The sequence below is a fragment of the Meles meles genome, chromosome 11 (assembly GCF_922984935.1).
Source record: "Meles meles chromosome 11, mMelMel3.1 paternal haplotype, whole genome shotgun sequence".
In the NCBI taxonomy this organism is placed as follows: domain Eukaryota; kingdom Metazoa; phylum Chordata; class Mammalia; order Carnivora; family Mustelidae; genus Meles; species Meles meles.
The window spans coordinates 35,666,920-35,694,117 of record NC_060076.1 but is presented as its reverse complement, the minus strand read 5'-3'; the positions used below and the strand labels follow the sequence as shown (position 1 = coordinate 35,694,117).

The following is a 27,198-nucleotide window of genomic DNA, read 5'->3' as shown; positions in this document are numbered from 1 at the left end:
ATATTATTAGTGTTATAGTATAGTGGATTATTAGTGTTAATTACAAAGCACATTTAATTGCGGTGTTAATTATAAAGAAAATTTCTGAACAGCGAATTCTGTTTCCTATTTTCTTCAACCTAAAGTTAAAGACACTATCATGGTAAAAAAAAAAAAAATCTTCAGCTAGGCATTGGATGAATAGAGGTTAGGATCATGGCTGGCACTTTGGAAGCTACAGAAAGAGCCACAAACTTTCAGGAAAAAATGGATTGATAGGGCCTTTTAAAAGCATATGGAGGGGTGCCTGGCTGGATCAGTTGGAGCGTACAACTCTTGATTTTGGGGTTGTGAGTTTGAGCCCCTCACTGGGTATAGAGATTACTTAAAAATAAAATTAAAAAAAAAAAAAATAATAAAAGCATGTGGAAAGGTATTTGTGCCTGAATCTTCAGGTTGTCTGATGATGATTTTAGGTTACTCTGGCTTATCTTTTCATAATACGGTTTCCTCTACTTAGGTGGCTTTGCAAAGGTCAAACTTGCCTGCCATATCCTCACCGGAGAAATGGTAGCTATAAAAATCATGGATAAAAATGCACTAGGGGTAAGTTTAAAATTATTTAAAACATATGTATAGATCAGTTTTGTAAATTAAAACCTGAATTTGCTCGAATGTTCTGGTTACTACTTTTGTCTTTCTATAACTTTTCTTTTTCTTTTTTAAATTTTTTAATATTTATTTGACAGAGGGAGATTGCAAGTAGGCAGAGAAGCTGGCAGAGAGAGAGGAGGAAGCAGGCTTCCTGCTGAACAGAGAGCCTGACGTGGGGCTCAGTCCCAGGACCCTGAGATCATGACCTGAGCTGAAGGCAGAGGCTTTAACCCACTGAGCCACCCAGGCGCCCCTATAACTTTTCTTTTTTTGACTTGTTTTTTAAATTGCCAGTTATATTTAAATCTCTGGTTTTATTTTTTATTTTTATTTTTATTTTTTAAAGATTTTATTTATTTTTTTGACAGACAGAGATCACAAGTAGGCAGAGAGGCAGGCAGAGAGAGAGAGAAGCAGGCTCCCTGCTGAGCAGAGAGCCCGATGCGGGACTCGATCCCAGCACCCTGAGATCATGACCTGAGCCGAAGGCAGCGGCTTAACCCACTGAGCCACCCAGGCGCCCAAATCTCTGGTTTTAAAAAGTAATCTGGGGGAAGGGCAATTTAATTGTTTTTTTTTTAATTGTTTTTTTTTTTTCAGCATAACAGTATTCATTGTTTTTGCACCATACCCAGTGCTCCATGCAATATGTGCCCTCCCTATTACCCACCACTTGGCTCCCCCAACCTCCCACCTCCCGCCCTTTCAAAACCCTCAGGTTGTTTTTCAGAGTCCATAGTCTCTCATGGTTCATCTCCCCTTCCAATTTCCCTCAACTCCCTTCTCCTCTCCATCTCCCTATGTCCTCCATGTTCTTTGTTATGCTCCACAAATAAGTGAAACCATATGATACTTGACTCTCTCTGCTTGACTTATTTTGCTCAGCATAATCTCTTCCAGTCCTGTCCATGTTGCTACAAAAGTTGGGTATTCATTCTTTCTGATAGAGGCATAATACTCCATCGTGTATATGGACCACATCTTCCTTATCCATTCGTCCGTTGAAGGGCATCTTGGTTCTTTCCACAGTTTGGCGACCGTGGCCATTGCTGCTATAAACATTGGGGTACATTGGGGTACAGATAGCTCTTCTTTTCACTACATCTGTGTCTTTGGGGTAAATCCCCAGCAGTGCAATTGCAGGGTCATAGGGAAGCTCTATTTTTAATTTCTTGAGGAATCTCCACACTGTTCTCCAAAGTGGCTGCACCAACTTGCATTCCCACCAGCAGTGTAAGAGGGTTCCTCTTTCTCCACATCCTCTCCAACACACATTGTTTCCTGTCTTGCTAATTTTGGCCATTCTAACTGGTGTAAGGTGATATCCAATATGGTTTTAATTTGAATCTCCCTGATGGCTAGTGATGATGAGCATTTTTTCATGTGTCTGATAGCCATTTGTATGTCTTCGTTGGAGAAGTGACTGTTCATATCTTCTGCCCATTTTTTGATATGATGATCTGTTTTGTGTGTGTTGAGTTTGAGGAGTTCTTTATAGATCCTGGATATCAACCTTTTGTCTATACTGTCATTTGCATATATCTTCTCCCATTCCGTGGGTAGCCTTTTTGTTTTGTTGACTGTTTCCTTTGCTGTGCAGAAGCTTTTGATCTTGATGAAGTCCCAAAAGTTCATTTTCGCTTTTGTTTCCTTTGCCTTTGGAGACATATCTTGAAAGAAGTTGCTGTGGCTGATATCGAAGAGGTTACTGCCTATGTTCTCCTCTAGGATTCTGATGGATTCCTGTCTCACGTTGAGGTCTTTTATCCATTTCGAGTTTATCTTTGTGTACGGTGTAAGAGAATGGTCAAGTTTCGTTCTTCTACATATAGCTGTCCAGTTTTCCCAGCACCATTTATTGAAGAGACTGTCTTTTTTCCATTGTATTTTTAATTTTAATGCTGGGCAGTGTTACACATCTGAAGTCTGGACGGTCCATTCTCCTGCAGTCTTACATGTGTTTCTGGGTATTAATATCTCCCCATGAAACTCTAACTAAATGTCGATCCCTTCTTGCTGTCGGTAGATCTTAGTCCTAGAGTTTTATTCATTTTTTTTAATTTAATTTTATTTAATTTTATTTTTTTTTAAAGATTTTATTTATTTATTTGACAGAGAGAGATCACAAGTAGGTAGAGACGCAGGCAGAGAGAGAGGCAGAGAGAGAGGAGGAAGCAGGCTCCCCGCGGAGCAGAGAGCCCGATGTGGGGCTCGATCCCAGGACCTTGAGATCATGACCTGAGCCGAAGGCAGCGGCTTAATCCACTGAGCCACCCAGGCGCCCCTTTAAACATTTTATTTATTTGTTTGACAGACAGAGATCACAAGTAGGCAGAGAGGCAGACAGAGAGAGAGGAGGAAGCAGGCTCCCTGCCTGGGCAGAGAGCCTGATGCGGGGCTCGATCCCAGAACCCTGGGATCACGACCTGAGCTGAAGGCAGAGGCTTTAACCCACTGAGCCACCCAGGCATCCCCTAGAGTTTTATTCAAAGTGACCTTAGAAGTTATCTCATGAAGGGGCGCCTGGGTGGCTCAGTGGATTAAGCTGCTGCCTTCGGCTCGGGTCATGATCTCAGGGTCCTGGGATCGAGCCCCGCATTGGGCTCTCTGCTCCGCAGGGAGCCTGCTTCCTCCTCTCTCTCTGCCTGCCTCTCTGCCTACTTGTGATCTCTCTCTCTGTCAAATAAATAAAATAAAAAATTACAAAAAAAAAAAAGAAGTTATCTCATGAAATCATTTTGTAATCACCTTCTTTCTCTTCTACATGGATGCTTCCAGGATTGAGCTGCTCATTACCTCCTAAAGCAGCCCATTCAATCAATATGTGGTCTTGATTTTAATGTACCTAAAGTTTTTTGTTTTTATATAAAGGAAAGACGTTTCTCTTTTGATGGTCTTTTTGGGCCCATTATACCCTTTCTAGTGTTTGAAGTCACCCTGGGTGGTCTTTTGTTTCTAATTCTTTTACCATCCCTCATACGGTTTTGTTTCTTTGTTGTTTTTTTTTTGTTCTGGTCTCCTTCTGTTGGAAATTCATTAGTCCTGTGGTATGGATCTGTGCCGGTTTCTTTTTTTGAAGATGAATTAGAAAACATTAAAAAAATTATTTTTTTCTCTAACCAAAAATCTCTGAGTGTTAAAAACATTTTTCTTGTGGATTAAGTTAGCGTTTTAATTACTAGCAATGTATAACAGAGTAAAAGAGCACATTTTATAAATGTTGATAATTATCAAACATAAAAAATAACAATTTGGGGCGCCTGGGTGGCTCAGTGGGTTAAAGCCTCTGCCTTCAGCTCGGGTCATGATCCCAGTGTCCTGGGATCGAGCCCCGCATCAGCCTCTCTGCTTGGCAGGGAGCCTGCTTCCTCCTCTCTCTCTCTCTGCCTGCCTCTCTCCCTACTTGTGATCTCTATCTGTCAAATAAATAAATAAAATCTTAAAAAAAAAAAACAATTTACTGAAAATACATTTTAAAATTAGGTACATTGAACTTCTTTTGTTTTGGAATGAGACAGAATTTAACATCAATTACCTTATTTATTTTTCTTATTTTTTATTTTAAGACTGTGTGCTGATTAACATACATAAATAAGTCAGAGGAAATGTGAGGAGTTTTATTTTTTTTTTAATTCTTTATTTTTTTTTTTTTAAGATTTTATTTATTTATTTGACAGAGAGAGATCACAAGTAGACGGAGAGGCAGACAGCGAGAGAGAGAGGGAAGCAGGCTCCCTGCTGAGCAGAGAGCCCGATGCGGGTCTTGATCCCAGCACTCTGAGATCATGACCTGAGCCGAAGGCAGCAGCTTAACCCACTGAGCCACCCAGGCGCCCCGTGAGGAGTTTTATTATAGCAATGTCAGTCAATTCTTTGAATTCCTTCCAAAATAAATGCCAAAATCATACTGTGACCTAATCAAAATCTATTTTTAATAATCTATCAACTAACAATTCAGGTTCTCCTTCAGTTTTTTCAATGTTTTTCTCCTTCAGTGTTTTTCATTGTTCAGTATTGTATTTATTAAAATAATAAAAAGACATTAAGAACTATTTTTCTTGGGGTGCCTGGGTGGCTCAGTCATTAAGCGACCGCTTTCTACTCAGGTCATGATCCCAGGGGCCTTGGTTCGAGCCCCACATCCGGTCCCTGCTCAGCAGGAGGCCTGCATCCTCCTTTCCCACTTTCCCTGCTTGTGTTTCCTCTCTTGCTTTCTCTCTGCCAAATAAATAAATAAAATCTTTACAAAACAAAAATTATTTTTCTTGAGCATTTAAGGTATTGATTACAAATCTGATTAATTTAATTCCCTTAAGCAATTTAAACTTCAGTTATAACATCGGTATGCCTTATTCATGTGAATACTACAAATGCTTTAATAGAAACAGAATGTGAACTGTTTGTTACAAAATGTGTTACCACACTGATACTCAAAAGTTATTCTAAAGCGTCAATATAGCGGCGCCTGAGTGGCTCAGTCGTTAAGCATCTATCTTCAGTCAGGTCGTGATCCCAGGGTCTTGGGATCAAACCCCACGGCAGGCTCCTTGCTCAGTGGGAAGCCTGCTTCTCCGTCTCCCACTCCCCCAGCTTGTGTTCCCTCTCTCACTGTCTCTCTCTCTGTCAAATAAATAAAATCTTAAAAAAAAAGGCATCAATATAATGATGTGAATTCATTATTTCTAAACTTGTTTTTGTATTTTTTGTTGTTCTCATGCTGGTTTTAATTACTTCCTTGGACTTTAATAATGTTTTTGTTACCCTAGGGTTTTAGTCATCAGACTTCCACTCCTCCCAAAAAAGAAAAAAGAATTGTCATTTTGAAGATTTTTTTTTTTTTTAAAATTTGACAGACAGAGATCACAAGTAGGCAGAGAGGCAGGCAGAGAGAGAGGAGCAAGCAGGCTCTCTGCTCCGCAGAGATTCGGGGCCCAATCCCAGGACCCTGGGATCATGACCTGAGCCGAAGGCAGAGGCTTAACCCACTGAGCCACCCAGGTGCCCCTGGATTGTCATTTTGAAATAAAGTTACAGTTGATCCTCGTCAAGACCTGACAGGTCAAGACCTGTATGGTCCCACATAATTGGATGTTTAGCCACTGGACATTAAATTGAGCCTCTTTTTACAATAAAGTTTTACTTGATGTTTCATAGATCTCTAGATTTCTATCTTTAATATGGAGTTGGAAATTTTTTCAGCTTGGCTCTTCCTCTTTCCAACTAACTTTTTGTTTTGAAAAATTTTAAGCCCATAGAAAAGGTGGACAATTGAGATAGTGAAGACCTGTGTGTCTTTCACCTACATTACCAGTTTTTAGCTCAACAGGCTTCTTAAGGAACACTACTAAAACTGAAAATGGTAGCACAGGCAGGTCTCTGTTATTTTCCTTGTTTGGAATGCTAACCTTCTAAGGGAGTTTGAGATTGTTTTTATTTTTCTGGACGTTGTACTATTGACCCACATCAAACTAGTCTTTCATAAAACCCTCAATGCTTAGGGGCGCCTGGGTGGCTCAGTGGATTAAGCCGCTGCCTTCGGCTCAGGTCATGATCTCAGGGTCCTGGGATCGAGCCCCGCATCAGGCTCTCTGCTCCGCGGGGACCCTGCTTCCTCCTCTCTCTCTCTGCCTGCCTCTCTGCCTACTTGTGATCTCTCTGTGTCAAATAAATAAATAAAATCTTTAAAAAAAAAAACAAAAACCCTCAATGCTTTGTGTGTGTGTGTGTACATATAAAGTTTTGTTATATTTTTCTGTGCTTTTGAACAGTTTGTTTTGAGGCTGTTGGTTGCTTTTGCTACTCAGTATTAAAGCTGTTCCTTTTTTTTTTTTATATTAAAGCTGTTGATATTAATGCTTGGTGTACTTCCCAAATAGGTTTATTGCTCATGTGATATGTTTTGTCTCAGAATGATTTGCCCCGGGTCAAAACGGAGATTGAGGCCTTGAAGAACCTGAGACATCAGCATATATGTCAACTGTACCATGTGTTAGAGACAGCCAACAAAATATTCATGGTTCTTGAGGTTAGTAGTGTGATCTAGAGACCTGAAGGTATTTGATCACTGTCTTAGTCTGTTTGGGCTGCTATAACAGATAGAACAGTCTGGGTAGTTTGTTTCTCAGAGTTCTGGAGGCTGGCAATTTCAAGATCAAGGCGCTGACATGATCAGGTGATGGCCCTCTTCCTGATTCTAGGCTGGTGCCTTCTTACTATGTCCTTAACAGTAGAGGGGCCACGAGATCTCTCTGGAATCTCATTTATAAGAGAATTAATTCCATTCATTAGGGCTCCAACCTCATGTCTTAATCACTTCCCAAAGGCTCATCTCTTAGAACCATCATCCTTTGGGGATTAGGATTTTGATATACCAATTTTGGAGGGAAATCAAATATTCAGACCATTTTCATTCACTTTATCCATAGTTAAGGGAAAAGTGTGTTTTACCTAAAAGATTAAAATAAATGTTAAGCAGCTTTACCTGTTTGAGTTCTGTCTGTAACTATTTATTTATTTACTGTTTAAAGATTTTAAAAATTTATTTATTTGAGAGAGAGTGAGCGAGAGAGAGCACAAGCAGGGTGAAGGGCAGAGGGAAAAGCAAACTCTCTGCCAAGCAGGGAGCCCGACGTGGGACTCCATCCCAGGACTCCGGGATCATGACCTGAGCCAAGGGCAGATGCTTAACTGACTGAGCCACCCAGGTGCCCTGTCTATAACAGTTTAGATTAACTAAACATATATAATAAGTTGGAGATTCATTGTAAGTTCACAGTTTCTAATACACTCCTGATGGGGTTAGGATTAATGAACAGAACATGTTAGAATTTGTTTCTAGAGGGAAGGATCCATTTCAGTTTTACATGATTTATTAGTCTAGGGCTGCCATAGTAAACTACCATAAAGTTGGTGGTTTAAAATGACAGAATTTTATTGCCTCACAGTTCTAGAGGCTGGAAGTCTGAAATCAAGGTGTGGATAAGGTCAGTTTCTTCTGAGCAATCTGTTCTGTGCTTCTTACCTAGTTTCTGATGGTTACTGAAAATCTCTGGCATTCCTCCTTAGCTTGTACCACTCCAATCTCTGCCTCTGTCTCTAAATGGTGTTTTCTTATCTGTGTGTCTCTGTCTTTGTCCAAATTTCCCTCTACATGTAACAACACAGTCATTGGATTAGGGTTCACCCTGATCTAGTAGGACTTCACTGGGACTTGATTACATCTACAAAACCAAGTAAGGTATGTTTATTGGTACCAGATGTTAGGACTTGCACATATCTTTTTGGGGGACATAGTTCAACTCACAGCCTATATGTGGGTTTCATTACATGTGTCATATGAATCAGACTCAAGTTTTAACTGCCCTTTTGGGCCTGAAATGTAAAGTCTTTAGAACTTCCATCATTCATCTCTTGTTTCATTTTCTTTAGTCTCAGCCAAATAATTTGTAATTGCATGTCATTTTCATAGATTAGCTCTACTTCAAAAGTATATATATATTTTTTTGTTTTAAAGAATTTATTTATTCTTTAAATAAATATTTAAATATTTATTTATTGACAGAGAGAGATCACAATAGGCAGAGAGGCAGACAGAGAGGGGGAAGAAGTCTCCCCACCGAGCAAAGAGCCCAATGCAGGGCACGATCCCAGCACCCCGAGATCATGATCTGAGCCAAAGGCAGAGGCTTTAAACCACTGAGCCACCCAGGTGCCCCTCAGAAGCACATTTTAAAATTCATAATGTTGGAGCACTTGGGTGGCTCGGTTGGTTAAGCAACCGACTTTTGATTTTTGCTCAGGTCATGATCTAGGGGTCCTGGGAGGAGCCCTACATCAGACTCTGCATTCTGTAGGGAGTCTGCTTAAGGATTCTCTCTCTCTCCCTCTCTGTCCCTCCCTCCACTTGCATGCTCTCTCTCTTAAAAAATAAAATAAATAATAAAAAAATAATAATAATAAAAATAAAATAATAATAAAAAGAGGCACCGGGGTGGCTCAGTAGGTTAAAGCCTCTGCCTTCAGCTCCGGTCATGATCCCAGGGTCCTGGGATCGAGCCCCGCATGGGGCTCTCTGCTCAGCGGGGAGCCTGCTTTCTCCTCTCTCTCTGCCTGCCTCTCTGCCTACTTGTGATCTGTTTGTCAAATAAATAAATAAAATCTTTAAAAAAAAATAATAAAATAAATTTAAAAAGATGAGAATGGGTTTTAGTACTCTGTATTAGTACTTTAGTATTTCTATATATAGAAATATATAACCCTGAATGGACTTAAAAATCATGGGCGTTGGGGCACCTGGGTCTCAGTCAGTTGAGTGTCTGATTCTTGGTTTTGGCTCAGGTCATGATCTCAGGGTCTCTGGATGAAGCCCTGCATTGGGCTCTGCATTTAGCAGGGGGATCTGCTGGAGATTCTCTCCCTTCCACTTTTGTGCTCTCACTCTCCCAAATAAATAAATAAATCTTAAAAAAAAAAAAAATCTGTGGGGGCACCTGGGTGGCTCAGTGGGTTAAAGCCACTGCCTTCGGCTCAGGTCGTGATCTCAGGGTCCTGGGATCAAGCCCCGCATCAGGCTCTCTGCTCAGCGAGGAGCCTGCTTTCCCCCTCTCGTTCTGCCTGCCTCTCTGCCTACTTGTGATCTCTGCCTGTCAAATAAATAAATAAAATCTTTAAAAAAAATCTGTGTTCGTTGGTTCTGCTTCTACTTACTAGTCATAAAACTGCTTGAGTCCATTAGCTATTGATCTCTTTCCTGGAGTAATTATTAACTTGTTTGATCCCAGAGGATATTTTTTTATATGCCTCATGTGTTTTTCTTCTCTTTAAGTTGAATTTAATAATATCTTTGAGTTAAGTATAATTTTTGTTTTAATTCCCCTAAAGTGATTTTTCTAGGTAGTAACAATATCTGTATGTCTCTGTCGTTACTGAAGTATTGCCCCGGAGGAGAGCTGTTTGACTACATAATTTCCCAGGATCGCCTGTCCGAGGAGGAGACCCGAGTTGTCTTCCGTCAGATAGTTTCTGCGGTCGCTTACGTGCACAGTGAGGGCTATGCTCATAGGGACCTCAAACCAGTAAGTGACTGTCACACATGCTCTCAATGTTGAGAGTTCAACACCATTTACTGGTAGTTACTAGTTTTCCAAGTGTTCTGTTTATAATCTATCTTGGCTTTTTTTCTTCCACTCATAATGTGAACACTTTTTTTTTTTTGTGCTGGTAGGCTTTTTTGGATGTACTTGATTATTGGCATTCTATATATTTGTTCGTTGTGGGCAACATTATGAATGTCTTTGTAATCAGCTGGGGAATATAAACCTCAGGATTTTATCTCTCGGAAAGAGGAGTTTTGAGTATTTTCTTCAAGAATATTGTCATTGAATATTTTCCCCTTTAGTACTCTTTCCTAATCCCATCTTCTTTTAATTTTAATTCCATTTTGCATCAGAAGGGAACAGTTCAATGGAATGAAGAGACTCTAATTTTCAGAAACAGAATAAAACTGTGAATCCTCTTAAGTCTGCAGGCTCTGACTAATATGAGTGATGGTGAACGTGGATTTTATGTTACTTGATATTAGGGTCAGGGACCTAGAATTGGTTGGCAAAATATAGCAATGCTACTGTCTTTTCCCTCTGTTTATACCCAGTCCTTTGATTTGAGTTCATTCTTTTGGTTTGGCACACACTGTGTTTGTTTGTAGTTGAACTTCAGAGCACCAAGGAGAAAATGGTTTATGTTAAAGTGTCTTGAGGGGAAGCAGGATCATTATCAACATTCCTCCTCTCTCCCCTTATACTTCTTTTTATTTCATTTCATTCTTTTTTAATGAATTTCATTCTATTGTTCCCAGGCTGTTTAATAAAAACAATCTTAAATCTTATTTATTGGTTTTGCTGCTGCCTGGACTATATCACACAGAACCTCTAGCGGCAGGGTCTGCAGGCAGAAATGTAACTGTGACAAAGGGTTTTAGAAGAAATGCTTATCATACGGAAGCAGAGGTCTGCATTACATTTCCTGAATTTGGAAAAATGCAAAATATGTGTAACGTTCTTATTTAAAGCTAGGTAGCTCTGCTGTCATCAGCCAACTCCAGTTCTGTTACACTCCAAGTTCTGTTGAGAATCTCAGATGGCAAGTCTGTCTTGTTGTGAACGTGTGGTGCAAAGCTCAAGAAGTCTATAATCTTGTTGGCCAAACTCTGGGAAAACCTTTATTCATCAAAGAAGAAACAAAAGAATGGGAAGGCTAAATAGATGATCCTCAGTTGTCCAGACTCTCAAGTTCATTAACTGCACAACAAAAAACCACAAGTGCGACAATATATGCTGCTTCAAAAATATTTATAACTCTTGAAGTAAAGGGGAAAGAGAAGAAAAAAAATCTCTGAAATTCCAACCAAAATATATTGCGTTTGCATCTTTTTGTTTGTTTTTATACTTTTTTTTTTAAAAGTTTTTTTTTATTCATTTCACAGACAGAGATCACAAGTAGGCAGAGGGAGAGGGGGAAGCAGGCTCCCTGCTGAGCAGAGAGCCGGATGAGGGGCTCGATCTCAGGACCCTGGGATCATGACCTGAGCCAAAGACTGAGGCTTTAACCCACTGAGCCACCCAGGTGCCCCTGTTTTTATACTTTTTATAATGTTTGCTTTTGTCCTGAATATATATACTATAGATATGTAAAGTGTTTCTCCCCCTAAAGTCTGTCAGTCCTTGCATAAGTTCCCCCAGAACACCTAAATTTCCTTTCTATTTTTTAAAAGCCTACTATGGGAAATACTCTGGAAATAAATGTCTTATATGTGAAAGAAAATCATATATATTTAAAACTAGTTTTTAGAAATGGCTAGAGGTAGGATGTGATATAAGGAAGTCAATACAGAGTTAATGAAAATATCTTTGTTTTCCCAGGAAAATTTGTTGTTTGATGAATATCATAAAGTAAAGCTGATTGACTTTGGTCTCTGTGCGAAACCCAAGGTAAGTACAGAAATCAAAATGCATTTATTTCCTTTGTAAATGCACCTCTTAGTATGTTATCTTGCAGTGACTCCCACTTAGCCTTTATTGAGCCTGGTTGCATCCATCCCTTTTAGAGGTTCTCTAGATGATTCTAATATGTAGCCAAGATTGAGAACCACTGCTCTAGGTGCGGGGTTGGTCCACCTGAAGACCCAATGGGTATGCTCTGAATTTGCAGTGCTAAGGTGACCTGAGGTCATTACAATGTGAATTCTGAATTGATCATGTTTTGCAGTTTGAGTATGTTGCCACTAGATGATGCTTTTGTTCATTTAAATAGGAGTTTTGGGAATTTAGTGCAGGTCTTTTTTTTTAATCCAAGTGTTTTATAACTAACAGTTACATTTTGAGAGACAGTCCCTTTTTTAATAAAAGAAGAAGAAAGAAGTCCATATGCACTTTTAAATTTGTCCTGTTACATATTTCCTTAATTTGCACTCCACAGTTAAATACTGGTGTTCTCCAGTGTATCTTCTCTTTGAGGTGACTTTGAACTTCCCAGCTGTGCTATCTGCAGAGCTCCTGTGTGGCTGCCTGTTGGAGGCTTCCTCCTGAGTTCTCTAATGATGGCACTCACCGTCTCTAAAATGAGCTGTCTACACTCATTAAGAATGTTGAAATCGCAGACCTGTCTCAGCCCTTTGCAGTCCCATGATTATTTCCTGCCCCCGTCAGAATGAGCTAAATGCAAAGGAAAGCAGATTTTTCCCCTTCAGCTGAATGTTTGATTCTTTCTGATTTTCCTCTCCTTCCCTTGGCTCTTCAGAGATTGTCAGTGGAGCCTTGTGTCTGGGAGCCAAATGCTATAAGGCATTTTTTTGATCGGCAGCCATATAAAGATAAAGCATACATTAAGCAGATAAACTGGTTTAAGTCATGTTCTCTACAGGAGGCAGGGGAAGAGGTTTGTGACAGACTCCATTAGCTTTTATTTATGGCTGCCACAGATTCGACCCACACAGACACCATCTAAAAAAAGCAGGGTTGGCTGGGAGAGGATTGCCTCCGCTTTCTGCTGAGGAGTTCACTTCTGGGCAAGTTGTTGGAGTTGTAAATGAAATTTCGTAATCTCCCAAGTCGTTTGCAAGTTGTAAGACTATACAAGCATTGGGTGGTTGTATCATTTCCATTCTGTCTTGATATTCTGTGGGAGAGCAGAGGATGTTGGGCAGATCCCTCATTTTCACAGTTCTGGAAGCTCAGGCTGTGATTTGTGTTAGAACTGGGTCTAGAACACAGGCTCCTGAGGTGCTGTTCTGTGCAGCAGGTCCCTCTATCCCTTCTCAGAGAAGCCAAGCTTCTGTATTTGTAAAGATTTGGTATTTGAATTAGGGTCTAGGATAAAAATAGCCCCTGTTCTTTAAGTATTTGGGGGGTAGGAAGACACTGGGTGCTTGGGTGTCTGGTAAGCCGATTAGTATGTGAGTGGACGTCTAGGATAGTATGAACCTGATTTGACTGAGCTAAGGGGAAAAGGATTTTGTGCATGCTGGGTTGCAGTGATGCTGCAAATCCCAAAAGGAGGGAACTACATGTGTTTGCATGCGTATGGGCAGAGTATTGAGTTGGCTGCAGAGTCTCTTTGGGGTAATCCTTCATCTAGCTTCTCTTTGGTTGTGCCAAAAGAATGTTTATCAGGGTTTTGATTTCGTACGGCCTGGGACTAATGAGTCTTTCATTTTTTCTTATTGGCAGGGTAATAAGGATTACCATTTGCAGACATGCTGTGGGAGTCTTGCTTATGCAGCACCTGAATTAATACAAGGCAAATCCTATCTGGGGTCAGAGGTAATCATTCACTGATTAACTCAGTATATGATCAATATATATTTATTGGTGATTTCTAAGTGAGCCAGGCATTGTGCATTGGGGATATTACAATAAGGTAAGAAATAATCTTGTTCATCAAAGGGTTCAATTTGTTCAGAGAATAAGATATAAAGTAACACATAAAATGAATAACTTGCAATAAATATAAGACATAGTATACTTATGAAGCAAGGATACATTTCTGGTGTCCTTGTTGCTGTTGCCTTTGTGTTAAACAGTACCATAGTTAGTGGTTAGTCCAGCCAGGAAGAGCACAAGGCCACAAGAGCAGAGCTACCTAGATGCTGGCTAGCTCTGAGAGAACTTGCACTTTGTTCATAGCTGACTCTCTGAGGCCTGCAGTCCTGTGTAGGAGGCTCAGGCTCAAAAGGCCTGGGAATTGCTTATTAATTTACCATTTGCTACTACAAGCTAGTCAGCCCTTTCCAGTGTCTGGAGTACTAATTTTGCTGATATTAATATCATAAGGCAAACAAGGTTTAGTTATCAAAAGCTCAGGAAATGCTGGATTGAACAGTTTTCTTCAGTTCAGGACATCTCCAAATCTTTTATTTTATTTTATTTTTAAGATTTTATTTTCAAGAGAGACAGCAGAGAGAACAAGTGGGGAGGGGGGAGTGGGCAGAGGGAGAGGAAGAAGCAATGTGGGGCCCAATCCCAGGACCCCGGGATCATGACATGAGCCAAAGGCAGATGCTTAACTGACTGAGCCACCCAGAGGCCCGTGGACATCTCCAAATCTTTAATATGTTCTTGTACAATTTTATCCTTTGGGGAACATCAGAGAGAACAGCTGGTCTTGATTTGCCTTGCCTACGGAGTCCCCTTTTTATGTGGAATGTCTTTTGGAGCTAGTGTTATGTCAGAGAAACTGACGTATGTCCATTAACCTTATTTATAGCAAGAGAAGACGGGAACTGACTTGTTTTGGTGACTTTTTAGTTGGATATAATTTCACACTTAGGAATAGTTGCAGATATGGAACAAGGAACTTCTGTATACATTTAGTTACATTCACAGTTGTTTACCTTTTTCCCTATTTGCTTGATCATTCTCTATGTTTGTATATATGTGTATTCTTTTTTGAACCAATTGAGAGTGTTAGACCTTATACCCTTTTATCATTATGTACTGCATATATTTCCTAAAAGCGAGGACCTTCTCTTTTATACCCATACTTTAGTTCTCAAAATCAGGGAATTTAACATTGATACAACTTATTTAATCCATAATTCATATTCCCATGCTGCTAATCATACCACTAATATCCTTAGCTATATTTTCCCTCTGGTCCAGTATTGAGTTCAGGATTGTGTAATGCATTTAGTTGTCATGTTTCTTTGGTCTTCTTTAACCTGGAAGAGTTCTTTACCCTTTCTCCATCTTTGACCTTGATTTTTTTTTTTTTTTTAAGATTTATTTATTTGACAGATAGAGATTACAAGTAGGCAGAGAGAGAGAGAGAGAGAGGAGGAAGCAGGCTCCCCGCCAAGCAGAGAGCCTGACGCGGGGCTCGATCCCAGGACCCCGGGATCATGACCTGAGCTGAAGGCAGAGGCTTTAACCCGCTAAGCCACCCAGGCGCCCCGACCTTGATGTTTTTGAGGACGCTCATTATTTTGTAGAAAGTCTCTCAATTTGAATTTGTGTGAAGCTTATGGTTAGATTCAAGTTAGCATTTTTGGCAGATACAGCACAAAGGGGATGTTGTGGCCTTCTCAGTGAGTTGTAGGGAAAGGAACAAACTTTCACTGACCATTTAACATAGTTCTGGAATCATGCTAGGTCCTTTTCTTTTTCAGTTGTGGTAAAAATACATGTAATGTAAAATTTATCATCCTAACTTTTTTTTTTAAACCATTTTAACCATTTTTAAGCGTACAATTCAATAGTGTTAGGTTTATATCATTGTGCAAATAATCTCCAGAGCTCTTTCCATTTTGCAAAATGAAACTCTGTAGCCATTAAATAATTACTCTCTATTCATCCCTCCTCCCATTGCTGGCAGCCACCCTTTTACTTTCTATGTGAATCTGACTTTATAAGGGTGAATCCCCACCCTTATAAAGTGGGGGCATACAATATTTGTCTTTTCATGACTGACTTATTACACTTAGCATAATGTCTTCAAGGCTTATCCATGTTGTAGCATGTGTCAGAATTTTTTTCCTTTTTGGGGGGGCCTGGGTGGCTCAGTTGGTCCATCCATGGATGAATGAATAAACAAAATGGGGTATATATACATAATGGTATATTTTTCAACCTTAAAAAGGAAAAAAAGTCTTTTTTTTTTTTTAAAGATTTTATTTTTTTGTTTGAGAGAGAGAGTGAGCGAGCAAAAGAGCAAGAGCAGGGGGGAGGGAGAAGGACAAGCAGACTTCCCTCTGCACGGGGAGCCCATCATGGGACTCAGTTCTGGGACCCTGAGATCATGACCTGAGCTGAAGTCAGATGCTTAACTGACTGAGCCACCCAGATGCGTTGGTAACTCTATTTTTAATTTTTTGAGAAACTGCCATACTGTTTTCCATAGTGGCAGCAACATTTTACATTCCTACAACAGTCTACAGGGTTCCTTATACAAGATATTTTTTATAATTGTCATTTATATCCACAGAGATCCTAGGGCACTTGGGTGGCAGAGTCGCTTGAGCTTCCTGCTCTTGGTTTGAACTTGGATCATGATCTCTCTGTAGTCGGACCCAACCCTGCATCTGGGCTCTGCACTCGGTGAGGAGTCTACTTCACATTCCTCCTCCCTCTCCCTCCCCGACTCTGCTCCTCCCACTCACCTGCAGGGCATTGTCCTCTCTCTCAAATAAATAAAAATAAAAAATTAAAAATAAATAAAGTCTTTAAGTTCACAAAAATCCTTTGGAATGAATACTATTACTCATTTCATTAAGTTGAGATAAAGAAGTTGAAGAAATTGAGGCTCAGAAATTAAGTGCCTCTTCGGGGTCACATAAGCTGGTAACTACAGGTCAACATTTGAACAGAGTGAGGCTTTACCGTGTTCCCCTACTTTCTCTCTTTTTTATTATAAAATAATTTTCTTTAAATATTTTATTTATTTATTTGAGAGAGAGAGAGCACGAGTCAGGGGCAGAGGCAGAGGGAGTGGGAGAGGGAGAAGCAGACTCCCCACTGAACAGACCAATTCGGGGCTCGATTCTAGGACCCTGAGATCATGACCTGAGCCAAAGACAGCCCCTTAACCAACTGAGCCACCCAGGCCCTCCATAATAATTTTTTTGAATAGACCTTTTTTTATTTTTTACATTTTTGATAAAAGATTTTATTTACTTATTTGACAGAGATCATGATTAGGCGGAGAGGCAGGCACAGAGAGAGGGGGAAGCAGGCTCCCCACTGAGCAGACTGCCCAATGATATCATGACCTGAGCCAAAGGCAGAGACTTAACCCTCTGAGCCACCCAGGTGCCCTTTTTTTTACATGTTAAAAAAGTTTTAATTCCAGTATAGTCAACATATAGCGTTATATTAATTTCAGGTGTATAGTATAGTGATTCAGCAATACAGTACTCAGTGCTCATCATGATAAGTGTACTCTTTAACCCCCTTAATCTATTTCACCCATCCTTCCACTCACCACCCTGTATTTTTTCCACTGTTCCATGTAGTCTCCTGGGGGAGCAGTAATCATATGCCTAATGCTCACAAGATTCCTAGGGGACTGGTGGTGAGACCCTGCTGGTTTGAATGCATATGAGATTTTCCTATGGGATCTTCAGGTGTTTTCTTGTCTATTTTAATTTAATTTAATTTTGGAAAGAGAACAAGAAAAAGCATATGGGGGGAGGGGCAGAGGGAGAGGTAGAGAGAAAATCTAAAGCAGGCTCCATGCCCAGTGCAGAGACCGAAGCGGGGCTCATTCTCTCAACTCTGAGATTGTGATCTGAGAGGAAAGAGTAGGGCAATTAACTGGCTGAGCTACCCAGGCACCTCTCTTATTCATTTTAGTTTGACTTTCCTTCCTTTTAGAAGAGTGTCCCAAGGAATTGTATGAGGCACTCGTTAAAAAATGTAGAGCTCAGTCCTGTATGCTCAAAAGATTTTGATTCAGTTTTCTTTTTTCCTTTTTCTTTTTTAAAAAAGATTTTATTTATTTGAGAGAGAGAGAGAGCACGAGATGGGGGAGGGTCAGAGAGAAAAGTCAACTCCGCACTTAGCAGGGAACCTGCTGCAGGACTGGATCCTGGGACTCCAGGATCATGACCTGAGCCACCCAGGTGCCCTGGTTCTGTTTTCTAAGGTGGGGCTAAAAAAAAAAAAAAAAAAAAAAGAAGAAAAGAAAAAGAAAAAGAATCTTCATTCTAAAATAAGTACGTTAGGTAGTTCTGTTGTTCATGGTCCAGATCATGCTTTAAGGAATGTCCCATGGTAAGTATCTCTAATTCCTTCAGTGATTTCTCACAGGAAATGGTTTCAAACCCCTCCTCCCTCTGATCATCATCATTATTATTTTTTTTTTCTTATTTGGCAATTGGTACCTTATGGATTTACTTGCATTTGCTTTGGTTTATGATTTTAGTTGATTAATTTATTCTCATATCCAATTCAGAACAGTGCAGGAAAGGTGTTTGGATGAATTAACTGAGGAATACTTTTTCTGTTTTTTTCTCTCTAGTAGGCTTTGGTAGATTTCTAAGGGGATGTTGATTTTATTTTCTTTATCTTTTTATGTGACCTCAGACATAATCTCTGTTGACCTCTTCTTATAAGATTTCATGAAGCCATGCTAGCCCACTCCTTCCTCTGCAGCCTGTTTGCTTTGAATTTAGCACCCTGGTCAGGAGTCAGGATAGCTATGCTATCAAGGCTTAATTTATGGATTAATTATTTCACATCTCTGGGGCATAAATTGTTAATTTCTGACCTCCTGCAACTTGGAAGAAGAAATCAGGTGTTTGCCTGGAAGTAAATTATTTACTTATTTACTTGGGACATTTTAATAATTTCATGTGATTTGGTAGACAAGACTGGGTTAGATTTGGGTTACTTAGTACAGACACTATCTAGATGTGATGCTGCTTGAGTTATTTTATTTTTTTTTAAAGATTTTATTTATTTATTTGACTGAGAGAGATCACAAGCAGACAGAGAGGCAGGCAGAGAGAGAGAGGGGGAAGCAGGCTTGCTGCTGAGCAGAGAGCCCGATGCAGGACTCGATCCCAGGACCCTGAGATCATGACCTGAGCCGAAGGCAGAGGCTTAACCCACTGAGCCACCCAGGCGCCCTGCTTGAGTTATTTTAACTCTGTTTCTCTCCTCGACCCAACACCTCCTACTTTAAAAAAAAAAAAAAATGCTTGGGGTGCCTGGGTGGCTCAGTTGGTTAAGCAACTGCCTTCGGCTCAGGTCATGATCCCAGGGGCCTGGGATTGAGCCCCGCATCAGATTCCCTGCTCAGTGGGGAGCCTGCTTCTCTCTCTCCCTCTGCTGCTCTGCCTGCTTGTGCTCTCTTGCTCTCTCTGTCAAATAAATAAATAAAATTTAAAAAAAATGCTGCCCTTTTTACCTCTTAAAATTTTCCTAAGGCTCAAGCGAGGGTGGGAGCTGTGACTTGTCCTCAGCCAACAGTGGCGTCATTATTGACTAAGGCCAAATACCGCTTGAGTAAGTAGATAGTGCTTAGGACTCAGAGGACACACGGATATATTATGTAAAGGTTAAGCTCCTTTCTGGGATTTTGAGATTTGTAGGGGTGTTTGTGCTGGCAGGCTAATTTCTAGCATCTGTATTTGAGAAGTCAATTGTTGAACTTTATTAAGGTTTCTTTACATAGAGAGGACTTTACAGCACAGTTTAGTCACATTTGCAGATTGTTAGGAGTAAATTTTAAGACTTGTTTTGACATCCTCGTGCATGTTTGTATAATCCTCACCTCTAATAAACCCTCAATGGCACTACAGAATTGTCTTCCAGAATCAGAGCCCTGGCTCTATCTCCTTCCTTATCATGTCCCATCCAGCCCAGCCAACTGAGAATTATTTTCTCTTAAGTGTTAGAATCCAACATTGGAAGAAAGTGCATGAACTGAGTCAGGAGACCCAGCTGGGTAGCCTACCATTGACTGTTTTCTAAGGTGAACAAGCCTTCCTTTCTGAGCTCTAGCTTCCCTGTCTGTGGAATCAGCAGGCTGAACTGGAGGTCTCCGTGCTCTTTTTCAGTTCTCTAAGATTCTGTGATTTTGTTAAGTGTACTGTCCTTCTGTAATACGCTCTAAATGTTTTTTTTAATTATTTTTTTCTCCTTCTTAGGCACGCTCTAAATGTTTTTTTTAATTATTTTTTTCTCCTTCTTAGGCAGACGTTTGGAGTATGGGCATACTCTTATATGTACTTATGTGTGGCTTTCTACCATTTGATGATGATAATGTTATGGCTTTGTACAAGAAGATTATGGTGAGTATGACAAGGCATAGAATTTCAGTGTAAAAGTTCTATACTGTATACTATTTGCTTCTATCCATAAAAGTACAAAAACAAGTAAAAGTAATGTGTGCTGTTAGAAGACAAGATAGTGGTTATGGTTTGGAGGAAAGACTGAATGGAAGAGGGGTCAGGGGTTTCTATTGTGTTTCTTTTTTTTTAAAGATTTTATTTATTTATTTGACAAGAGGGAGAGATCACTAGTAGGCAGAGAGGCAGGCAGAGAGAGAGAGTGGGAAGCAGGCTCCCCACCGAGCAGAGAGCCCAATGCAGGATTTGATCCCAGGACCCTGAGATCATGACCTGAGCCAAAGGCAGAGGCTTAACCCACTGAGCCACCCAGGCACTCCTCTGTTGTGTTTCTTGATCTGGGTGCTGGTTATACTTGTGTATTCAGTTTATGAAAACTTGTCCAGGTGTGCCCTCATAATATATATACTGTTCTGTGTGTTTATTATACTGCTTCAGTAAGTAGCTCAATGAGACAAAAACAAAAGTAAGATGATTTTTCTGCTAAGAGTTTTTATTTTGTATACCGAAATAATACCTTAGTAATTTACTGGGTTAAATCACATTCTTCTATTGAATTCTGATAAAATAAGAGAAACGGTTTCTTTTTGAAGGGAACATTTGGCTTTAAGGTATAATAGAACTATAGTTAAGAGTACTGTCAGCAGGCGCCTGGGTGGCTCAGTGGGTTAAAGCCTCTGCCTTCGGCTCAGGTCATGATCCCAGGGTCCTGGGATCGAGCCTCGCATCGGGCTCCCTGCTCAGTGGGGAGCCTGCTTCCTCCTCTCTCTCTCTCTCTGCCTACTTGTGATCTCTTTCTGTCAAATAAATAAATAAAATCTTAAAAAAAAAAAAAAAAGAGTACTGTTAGCTTTGTTAAAATCGTATCTATCAGAGACAGGAAGTAGATTTGTGGTTGTGGGGGTTGTGGATGGAGTGGCAGTGGGGGAGTAACTGCTAATGATATAGGGTTTTTTTTGGGGTGCTGAGAGCTTTCTGGAATTAGACAGTGACAATGATCGCATAGCTTTGTGAATATACTAAAAATTATTGAACTGAACACTTTGAAAGGGTGATGTTACGTGAATTATATTCAATTAAAAAAATCCTCAAAATCATGTATAGCAAGGAAAACAGTAAAATTCTTTTCAACGATTTCATGTTCAAAGCAAGCTAACACAAGAAGATATGTAAAGAGGAAGAAAAAGCACCATTTTGTGCCCCTGGCAAACCAGGGTCAGACCAGCAGAGCAGCTTCTCTCCACGAAGTTTGAATTCAGTTCTGTTGAACAAGTATTTCCAAAGGTCTTCTTTGTATGAGATACTGGAAGGCATGAACAGGGATCTGTAAAATTGATCATCATCCATTTGATTCTTGTTGGAGACAGATACAAGACTATCTAAAAAGGGTAAAGGGTCAGGGATGCCATATTATAACAGAGGTATAAATGAGGCTAATACAGGAATGGGTAAGGCGTGTGGGAGAACATGTTCGGGGAAGTGAGGTTTGAGCAGGGCTTTCAAAAAAGGGTAGAAGTACTTCAGAAAGGGATGTGGGAGAGAGCATGCTGATGGAGTAGACAGTTCGAGCAAAGATAGAAGATGGGAGAAGCATGAGGGAAAACTGTCTTGACGTTTTCTGTGGCTGGACCACTGGGTTTCCAGCACCCTTTAGGGAGGGAGATTACCAAAATCAACTCTCATTCTTTGGCTCATTTCTTGCCCTTTAGAACAAGTTTAAGGGCACTGAGTTCAATCTTCAGTTTTTAAATTTATTTGACTTATTACTTATGTCCTGTATCCATCCTGGAAAAACCTTTAAAATCCATGCTGGAATGACAAAGAATAGTTTTGGGAAGAGATGGAATGGTAGTAGTTCCAACTCTTTGAAGGCTAAGGAGCTCTGATGGAAGCTCGGTTCACGGTAGCTGTTAGCACTGCTTTGGGGAATTGTGTGGGCACGTGCTTCTCCTTGGGAAGGGGAGAATGATGGGGCAGTAGCTGGCAGCCGGCTTCCTGGGACTGGCTGCTGAGGTAGCCAACAGCCTGTATTTCCTCCTTTCCCTTCTCCAGAAGCCTTCTTTCAGCTTTATAGGGTAGTGGTGGTTGCTTTGGTTCTGGTGGCTCATGGTAGCCACGGTTCCTGACTACATAGAGCCATAGCCTACTCTGCCCCCAGCAGCTTACAAGGGAGAGTAATGGTAGGATCGCTTTATTGCTTCAGCTTTGCTTAGAACAGAAGTGGAGTGGGATGGAGGCTGGTCTTTGGGCAGCTCAGCAACAATTATCTAGCTATGCTTTTTAAAAAAATTAGGTTGGGCTCTTCAATATTCATTCTTCTTTTTCTTTTTTTTTTTTAAGATTTTATTTATTTATTTGACAGAGAGAGGTCAAAAGCAGGCAGAGAGGCAGGCAGAGAGAAGGGGGGACGTAGGCTCCCCACTGAGCGGAAAGCTTGATGTGGGGCTCGATCCCAGGACCCTGAGATCATGACCTGAGCCGAAGGCAGAGGCATAACCCACTGATCCACCCAGGCACCCCAATAATTCACTCTTTTGCTGCTCTTTTCTTTAAAGTAGTAGAGCTATGTTTCTTGTTCTGAAAATAATTTTAGTACTGTAACTACTAGTATATTTTACTTCACTCTTTTTTTTGGAATTCTATGCCAAAGAAACTGACAAATATATTTCTCCTAGATGAACTAGAATTGGATCTATTCGGTGGTATAGCATGAAATCTTATATACCGTTTAGAATTCTAGAAAGACAATGTGGGAACACATAATCCTAGAAAGTCACTGTTGGAAAGGATCTTATAAATTATGTTTTCTTACCTCTGCTTCTTGTTTCATATTTAAATCTTGACTAAAACTTCTTCTGCCTTGGCTATGCCGACGTAATTTCTCTGCATATTAGCATCATTTGGAGTGCTTTAAAATATATTGGGTCTGAAAAACAACCTGAGGGTTTTGAAGGGTCAGGGGTGGGAGGTTGGGGGAACAGGTGGTGGGTAATAGGGAGGGCACGTTTTGCATGGAGCACTGGGTGTTGTGCAAAAACAATGAATACTGTTATGCTGAAAAAAAAAAAAAAAAAATTAAAAAATATATATATATATTGGGTCTGGCCCCCAGAGCAATTAAGTCAGAATCTCCATGGTGGTTTTTTTTTTTTAAGATTTTATTTATTTGACAGAGAGATCACAAGTAGGCAGAGAGGCAGGGAGAGAGAGAGGGGGAAGCAGGCTCCCCGCAGAGCAGAGAGCCCAACGTGGGGCTCGATCCCAGGACCCTGAGACCATGACATGAGCCGAAGGCAGAGGCTTAACCCAGTGAGCCACCCAGGCACCCTTCCATGGTAATTTTAAAATCCAAGATCTCTGCTTTCTGTTTGTGGATAGAATATGGCAAATTACTGAGCCTTTTTTTTTTTTTTTTAATAGTGAGATATTTACAATTTATAAAACTGCAACAGACTTGTGTCCACAATACATAAAAAACTATAGATAAAAGACAAGAAATAAAATATTCAGCATGGACTTCCAGGGAAGATGGTGAATTGGGGATCGTAAGCTCACCTTGTCCCATAGATAAACCTATATACATCCACACATCAGTGTTAACTAACTCAGAAAATGACCTGAAGACTGGTAGCACAGACCCTCCACTTACTGAGCCTTTTTGAGTCTTAGTTTCTTCCTCTGTAAAATGGATGGAATGATAGTTTTTACAGTCTAGGGTTGTTTGGATTAAATGCATTAAGCTATGCACAGCATTCAGAGTAGTTCCCGATAAATGTTTGCCCTTATTCACATACATGTCCAACTTTGGTTTGCCAGTATTTTGTTCAGGACTTAAAATTTGTTCAGAGATTAATATGTACTTTCTTTTCTTTTCTTTTATTTATTTATTTATTTATTTATTTTTTTAATATTTTATTTATTTGACAGAGAGAAATCACAACTAGGCAGAGAGGCAGGCAGAGAGAAAGGAGAAAACAGGCTCCCTGCAGAGCAGAGAGCCCGATGTGGGGCTCGATCCCAGGACCCTGGGATCATGACCTGAGCCGAAGGCAGAGGCTTTAACCCACTGAGCCACCCAGGCGCCCCTGTACTTTCTTTTCTTAAACCGTTTTATTTGTTTGTTTGTTTTTGGTTTTAAGATTTTACTAGCCCCATAAAGTTAATTGAGGGGTATTTTTCCTATTATTGCTTCGTTCAACTGAACTCCTGGTCATCTAAACAAGTTTCAGTGCAGTTTTGAACACAAAGAATGTGCCCATTTTGTCTTATTTCTCAGAGTTAATTGGTATAAGATTATTTATCAGTGGTAAAGTATATATCAGATTTTTCTGTATCTTTTTCAAATTATGCATGTATAAGGAATTTTATATTGTATTTATTTATGCTATTCCCTTTCTAGTTTTTTTTACATGAATGGAATTTCCTGAAGTTATGGCTATGCTAGGGGCAAAAGTGACTGTCAGTGTAACAGGAGCTAGGATTGACATTGTTTTGTGAACATGGAGACTTCTGAGCATTATTGACTTCTTGATGATAAATACAGGAATCATAGTAAGACATTATGCCAGAAAAGATCACTATAATAATTTTATCCAGGAAAAGTTTTGAATATTCACCTTGGCCATGCAAAAGGCTCAGTAAAGATGTCTGACTTTGGACAGTCTAATTTCAATATACCCCATGGATATCCACCTAGTAAAACAAACTGAGGTACTGTATGCATTTACCAACTATAAACTTTGATTTTAGAATAATTATATCTCTTTTTTATAATGATGATTAGACAGGCTGTAATCTTTGATTTGCAATGTTAAAATGTAATCCACGTGTAAGAAGACTGCTTGGCAGATGGGCTTGCATTCAGCTCTTCCGAATTATATCAAGGCAGTAGGGACAAGTTAAACAGAAGGGGTAGGTGGACCAAGGATTGAGGGCGGGATATATTGTTGTCTTATCCTATCAGAAATAGTAGTTGGGCACCTGGGTGGCTCAGTGGGTTAAGCCGCTGCCTTCGGCTCAGGTCATGATCTCAGGGTCCTGGGATCGAGTCCCACATCAGGCTCTCTGCTTGGCAGGGAGCCTGCTTCCTCCTCTCTCTCTGCCTGCCTCTCTGCCTGCTTGTGATCTCTCTCTGTCAAATAAATAAATAAAATATTTTGAAAAAAAAAAAAAGAAATAGTAGTTGATCTATCATGGAATTGTTCCTACCAAGTCTGACTCTTGAGTTAGAGGTGTGATGCACAGGTGTGTGAATAGCTCCGAATCTGTGCTGATCTGTGCTGTAGCTTAATTTACTCCTTTCTAGAGTGCCAAAGGCAAAGAAAGGTTGGCTAGAACTTCAGTCAGTCTTTTTGCCCAGGTGATATAGAGGTTGGCAAACTGTGGCCTACCAGCCAAATCTGGCCCACCACCTGTTCGTTTAAATAAAATTTTATTGGAACATAGCCATAGCTATTTGTTTACGTATTATCTGTGGCTGCTTTTGCACAACAGTTGGTGGAGTTGAGTAGTTGGGACAGAGATTGTATGGCCCACAAAACCAGAACTATATACTATATGTTCCTTTTCAGAAAAAGTTTGCTGACTCCTGGCTTAGTGTTCGTGGTCTGTAGTAGAATGGTCTTCCCCAGAGCCTGCCTACTCCTTTTCTAGAATATTGGTCTAAAATGCCCAGGCTTGTAGTTTATCAAGAAACTAACATTCAGGGCACCTGGGTGGCTCAGTGGGTTAAAGCCTCTGCCTTCGGCTCAGGTCATGGTCTCAGGATCCTGGGATCGAGTCCCGCATCGGGCTCTCTGCTCGGCGGGGAGCCTGCTTCCCTCTCACTCTCTCTGCCTGCCTCTCTGCCTACTTGTGATCTCTCTCTGTCAAATAAATAAATAAAATCTTTAAAAAAAAAAAAGATTTATTTATTTGAGAGACACACAGATATAGTGAGAGAGAAAGCAGGATCAGAGAGGAGAGGGATAAACAGGCTCCTGCTGAGCAAGGAGGACTCAGTGGGACTCAGATTTCAGGACCTTGGGATCATGATCTGAGCTGAAGAAAGATGCTAACTGACTGAGCCACATAGATGCCCCTCCTTTTTAAATTTAATGCTTTACTTTGAAGATTGTTTCATATTTGTACATAGCAGCATGTATAGGTTTTCATTGTTTTTTTTTAATGGCTGTGTAGTGTTCATTATGAAATTTCTTTGATTCTAAGTTTGGGCACATCATTTTTAAAAATTAATTTTTAATTCACAATTACATAAGCAGTGCATAAAAATATTTTCTGTATAAAGAATTAAAACATTACAGATAACTGAAGTTCTCTTGACCTCTCACATAGGTAATTATTATTATCACTTTGGTTCTTTTGGAACTTTTATTTGTATTTCTAGTATTTTGTATTTTTTCTTAACATAAATGATGTCATACTAATATAATTCTGTATTTGTCTTTATTCAACAGTATGTACCATTGTACATATAACATTAACTCATTTTTACCAATAGTTTGTTTAGCCATTTTCTTGTGAATATTTTAGGTTATTTTCTAATTACTACCATTCATTGAGTATTTACTATGAGCCAAGTGTTGGTCTATGCATTCTACGTGGATTAACTCATGTAATCCACACGATAGTCCACTGAGGTAAGTACTGTTATCATACCCTTTTTGAAGATGAGGAAAGTGAAGCTGAGATCAGGAAAATAGTTGCCTGAAGCTATTCGACTAATTATTGATAGAACTGGGATTTGAACTCAGGTGGTCTGCATCCAGAGGCTGTATTCCTCTGGATGCCAGGTATATCCTATGACATGGTTATTCCATCTCATAGAGCATCCCAAGGAAATTAACATTTGTCCTGTGTGTTAAAATCTGTATATTTCAGGATTTTTTTTTTTAAGATTTTATTTATTTATTTGTCCTAGAGACAGAGAGAGCACAGCAGTGGGGGGAGGGTAGAGGGAGAAGCAGGCTCCCCGCTGAGTAAGGAACCTAATGTGCAACTTGATCCCAGGATGCTGGGATCATGACCTGAGCTGAAGGCAGCCGCTTAATCAACTGAGACACCAGGTATCCCTATATATTTCAGGTTTTTTCTTCATGCTTTTTTCTAGTATCATTAGCTTTTTTTTTTTTTTGAGATATTATTAAGTAACCTACACCCAACATGGGGCTCGAATTCATAACCCCAAGTGTGAGGAGTTGCACATTCCACCGATGAGCCAACCA

The 27,198-nt window shown here is 40.0% G+C and overlaps 1 protein-coding gene and 1 pseudogene across 4 annotated transcripts in view; both read left to right on the top strand.

Moving 5' to 3' along the window:
- The window catches only part of MELK (maternal embryonic leucine zipper kinase), a 97,310-nt gene that overhangs the window by 10,242 nt on the left and 59,870 nt on the right, over nt 1-27,198 (top strand). For 2 of the 4 annotated variants that reach the window (XM_046021770.1, XM_046021771.1), the window contains exons 3-8: nt 500-585; nt 6,542-6,658; nt 9,564-9,707; nt 11,550-11,618; nt 13,356-13,448; nt 19,820-19,918. In XM_046021770.1, coding sequence (XP_045877726.1) covers nt 500-585; nt 6,542-6,658; nt 9,564-9,707; nt 11,550-11,618; nt 13,356-13,448; nt 19,820-19,918 — 608 coding nt within the window. The remainder of the gene's footprint in view (nt 1-499; nt 586-6,541; nt 6,659-9,563; nt 9,708-11,549; nt 11,619-13,355; nt 13,449-19,819; nt 19,919-27,198) is intronic. The other 2 variants (XM_046021774.1, XM_046021772.1) reach the window with 1 other exon arrangement.
- On the top strand, nt 10,172-11,026 carry LOC123953054 (annotated as a pseudogene).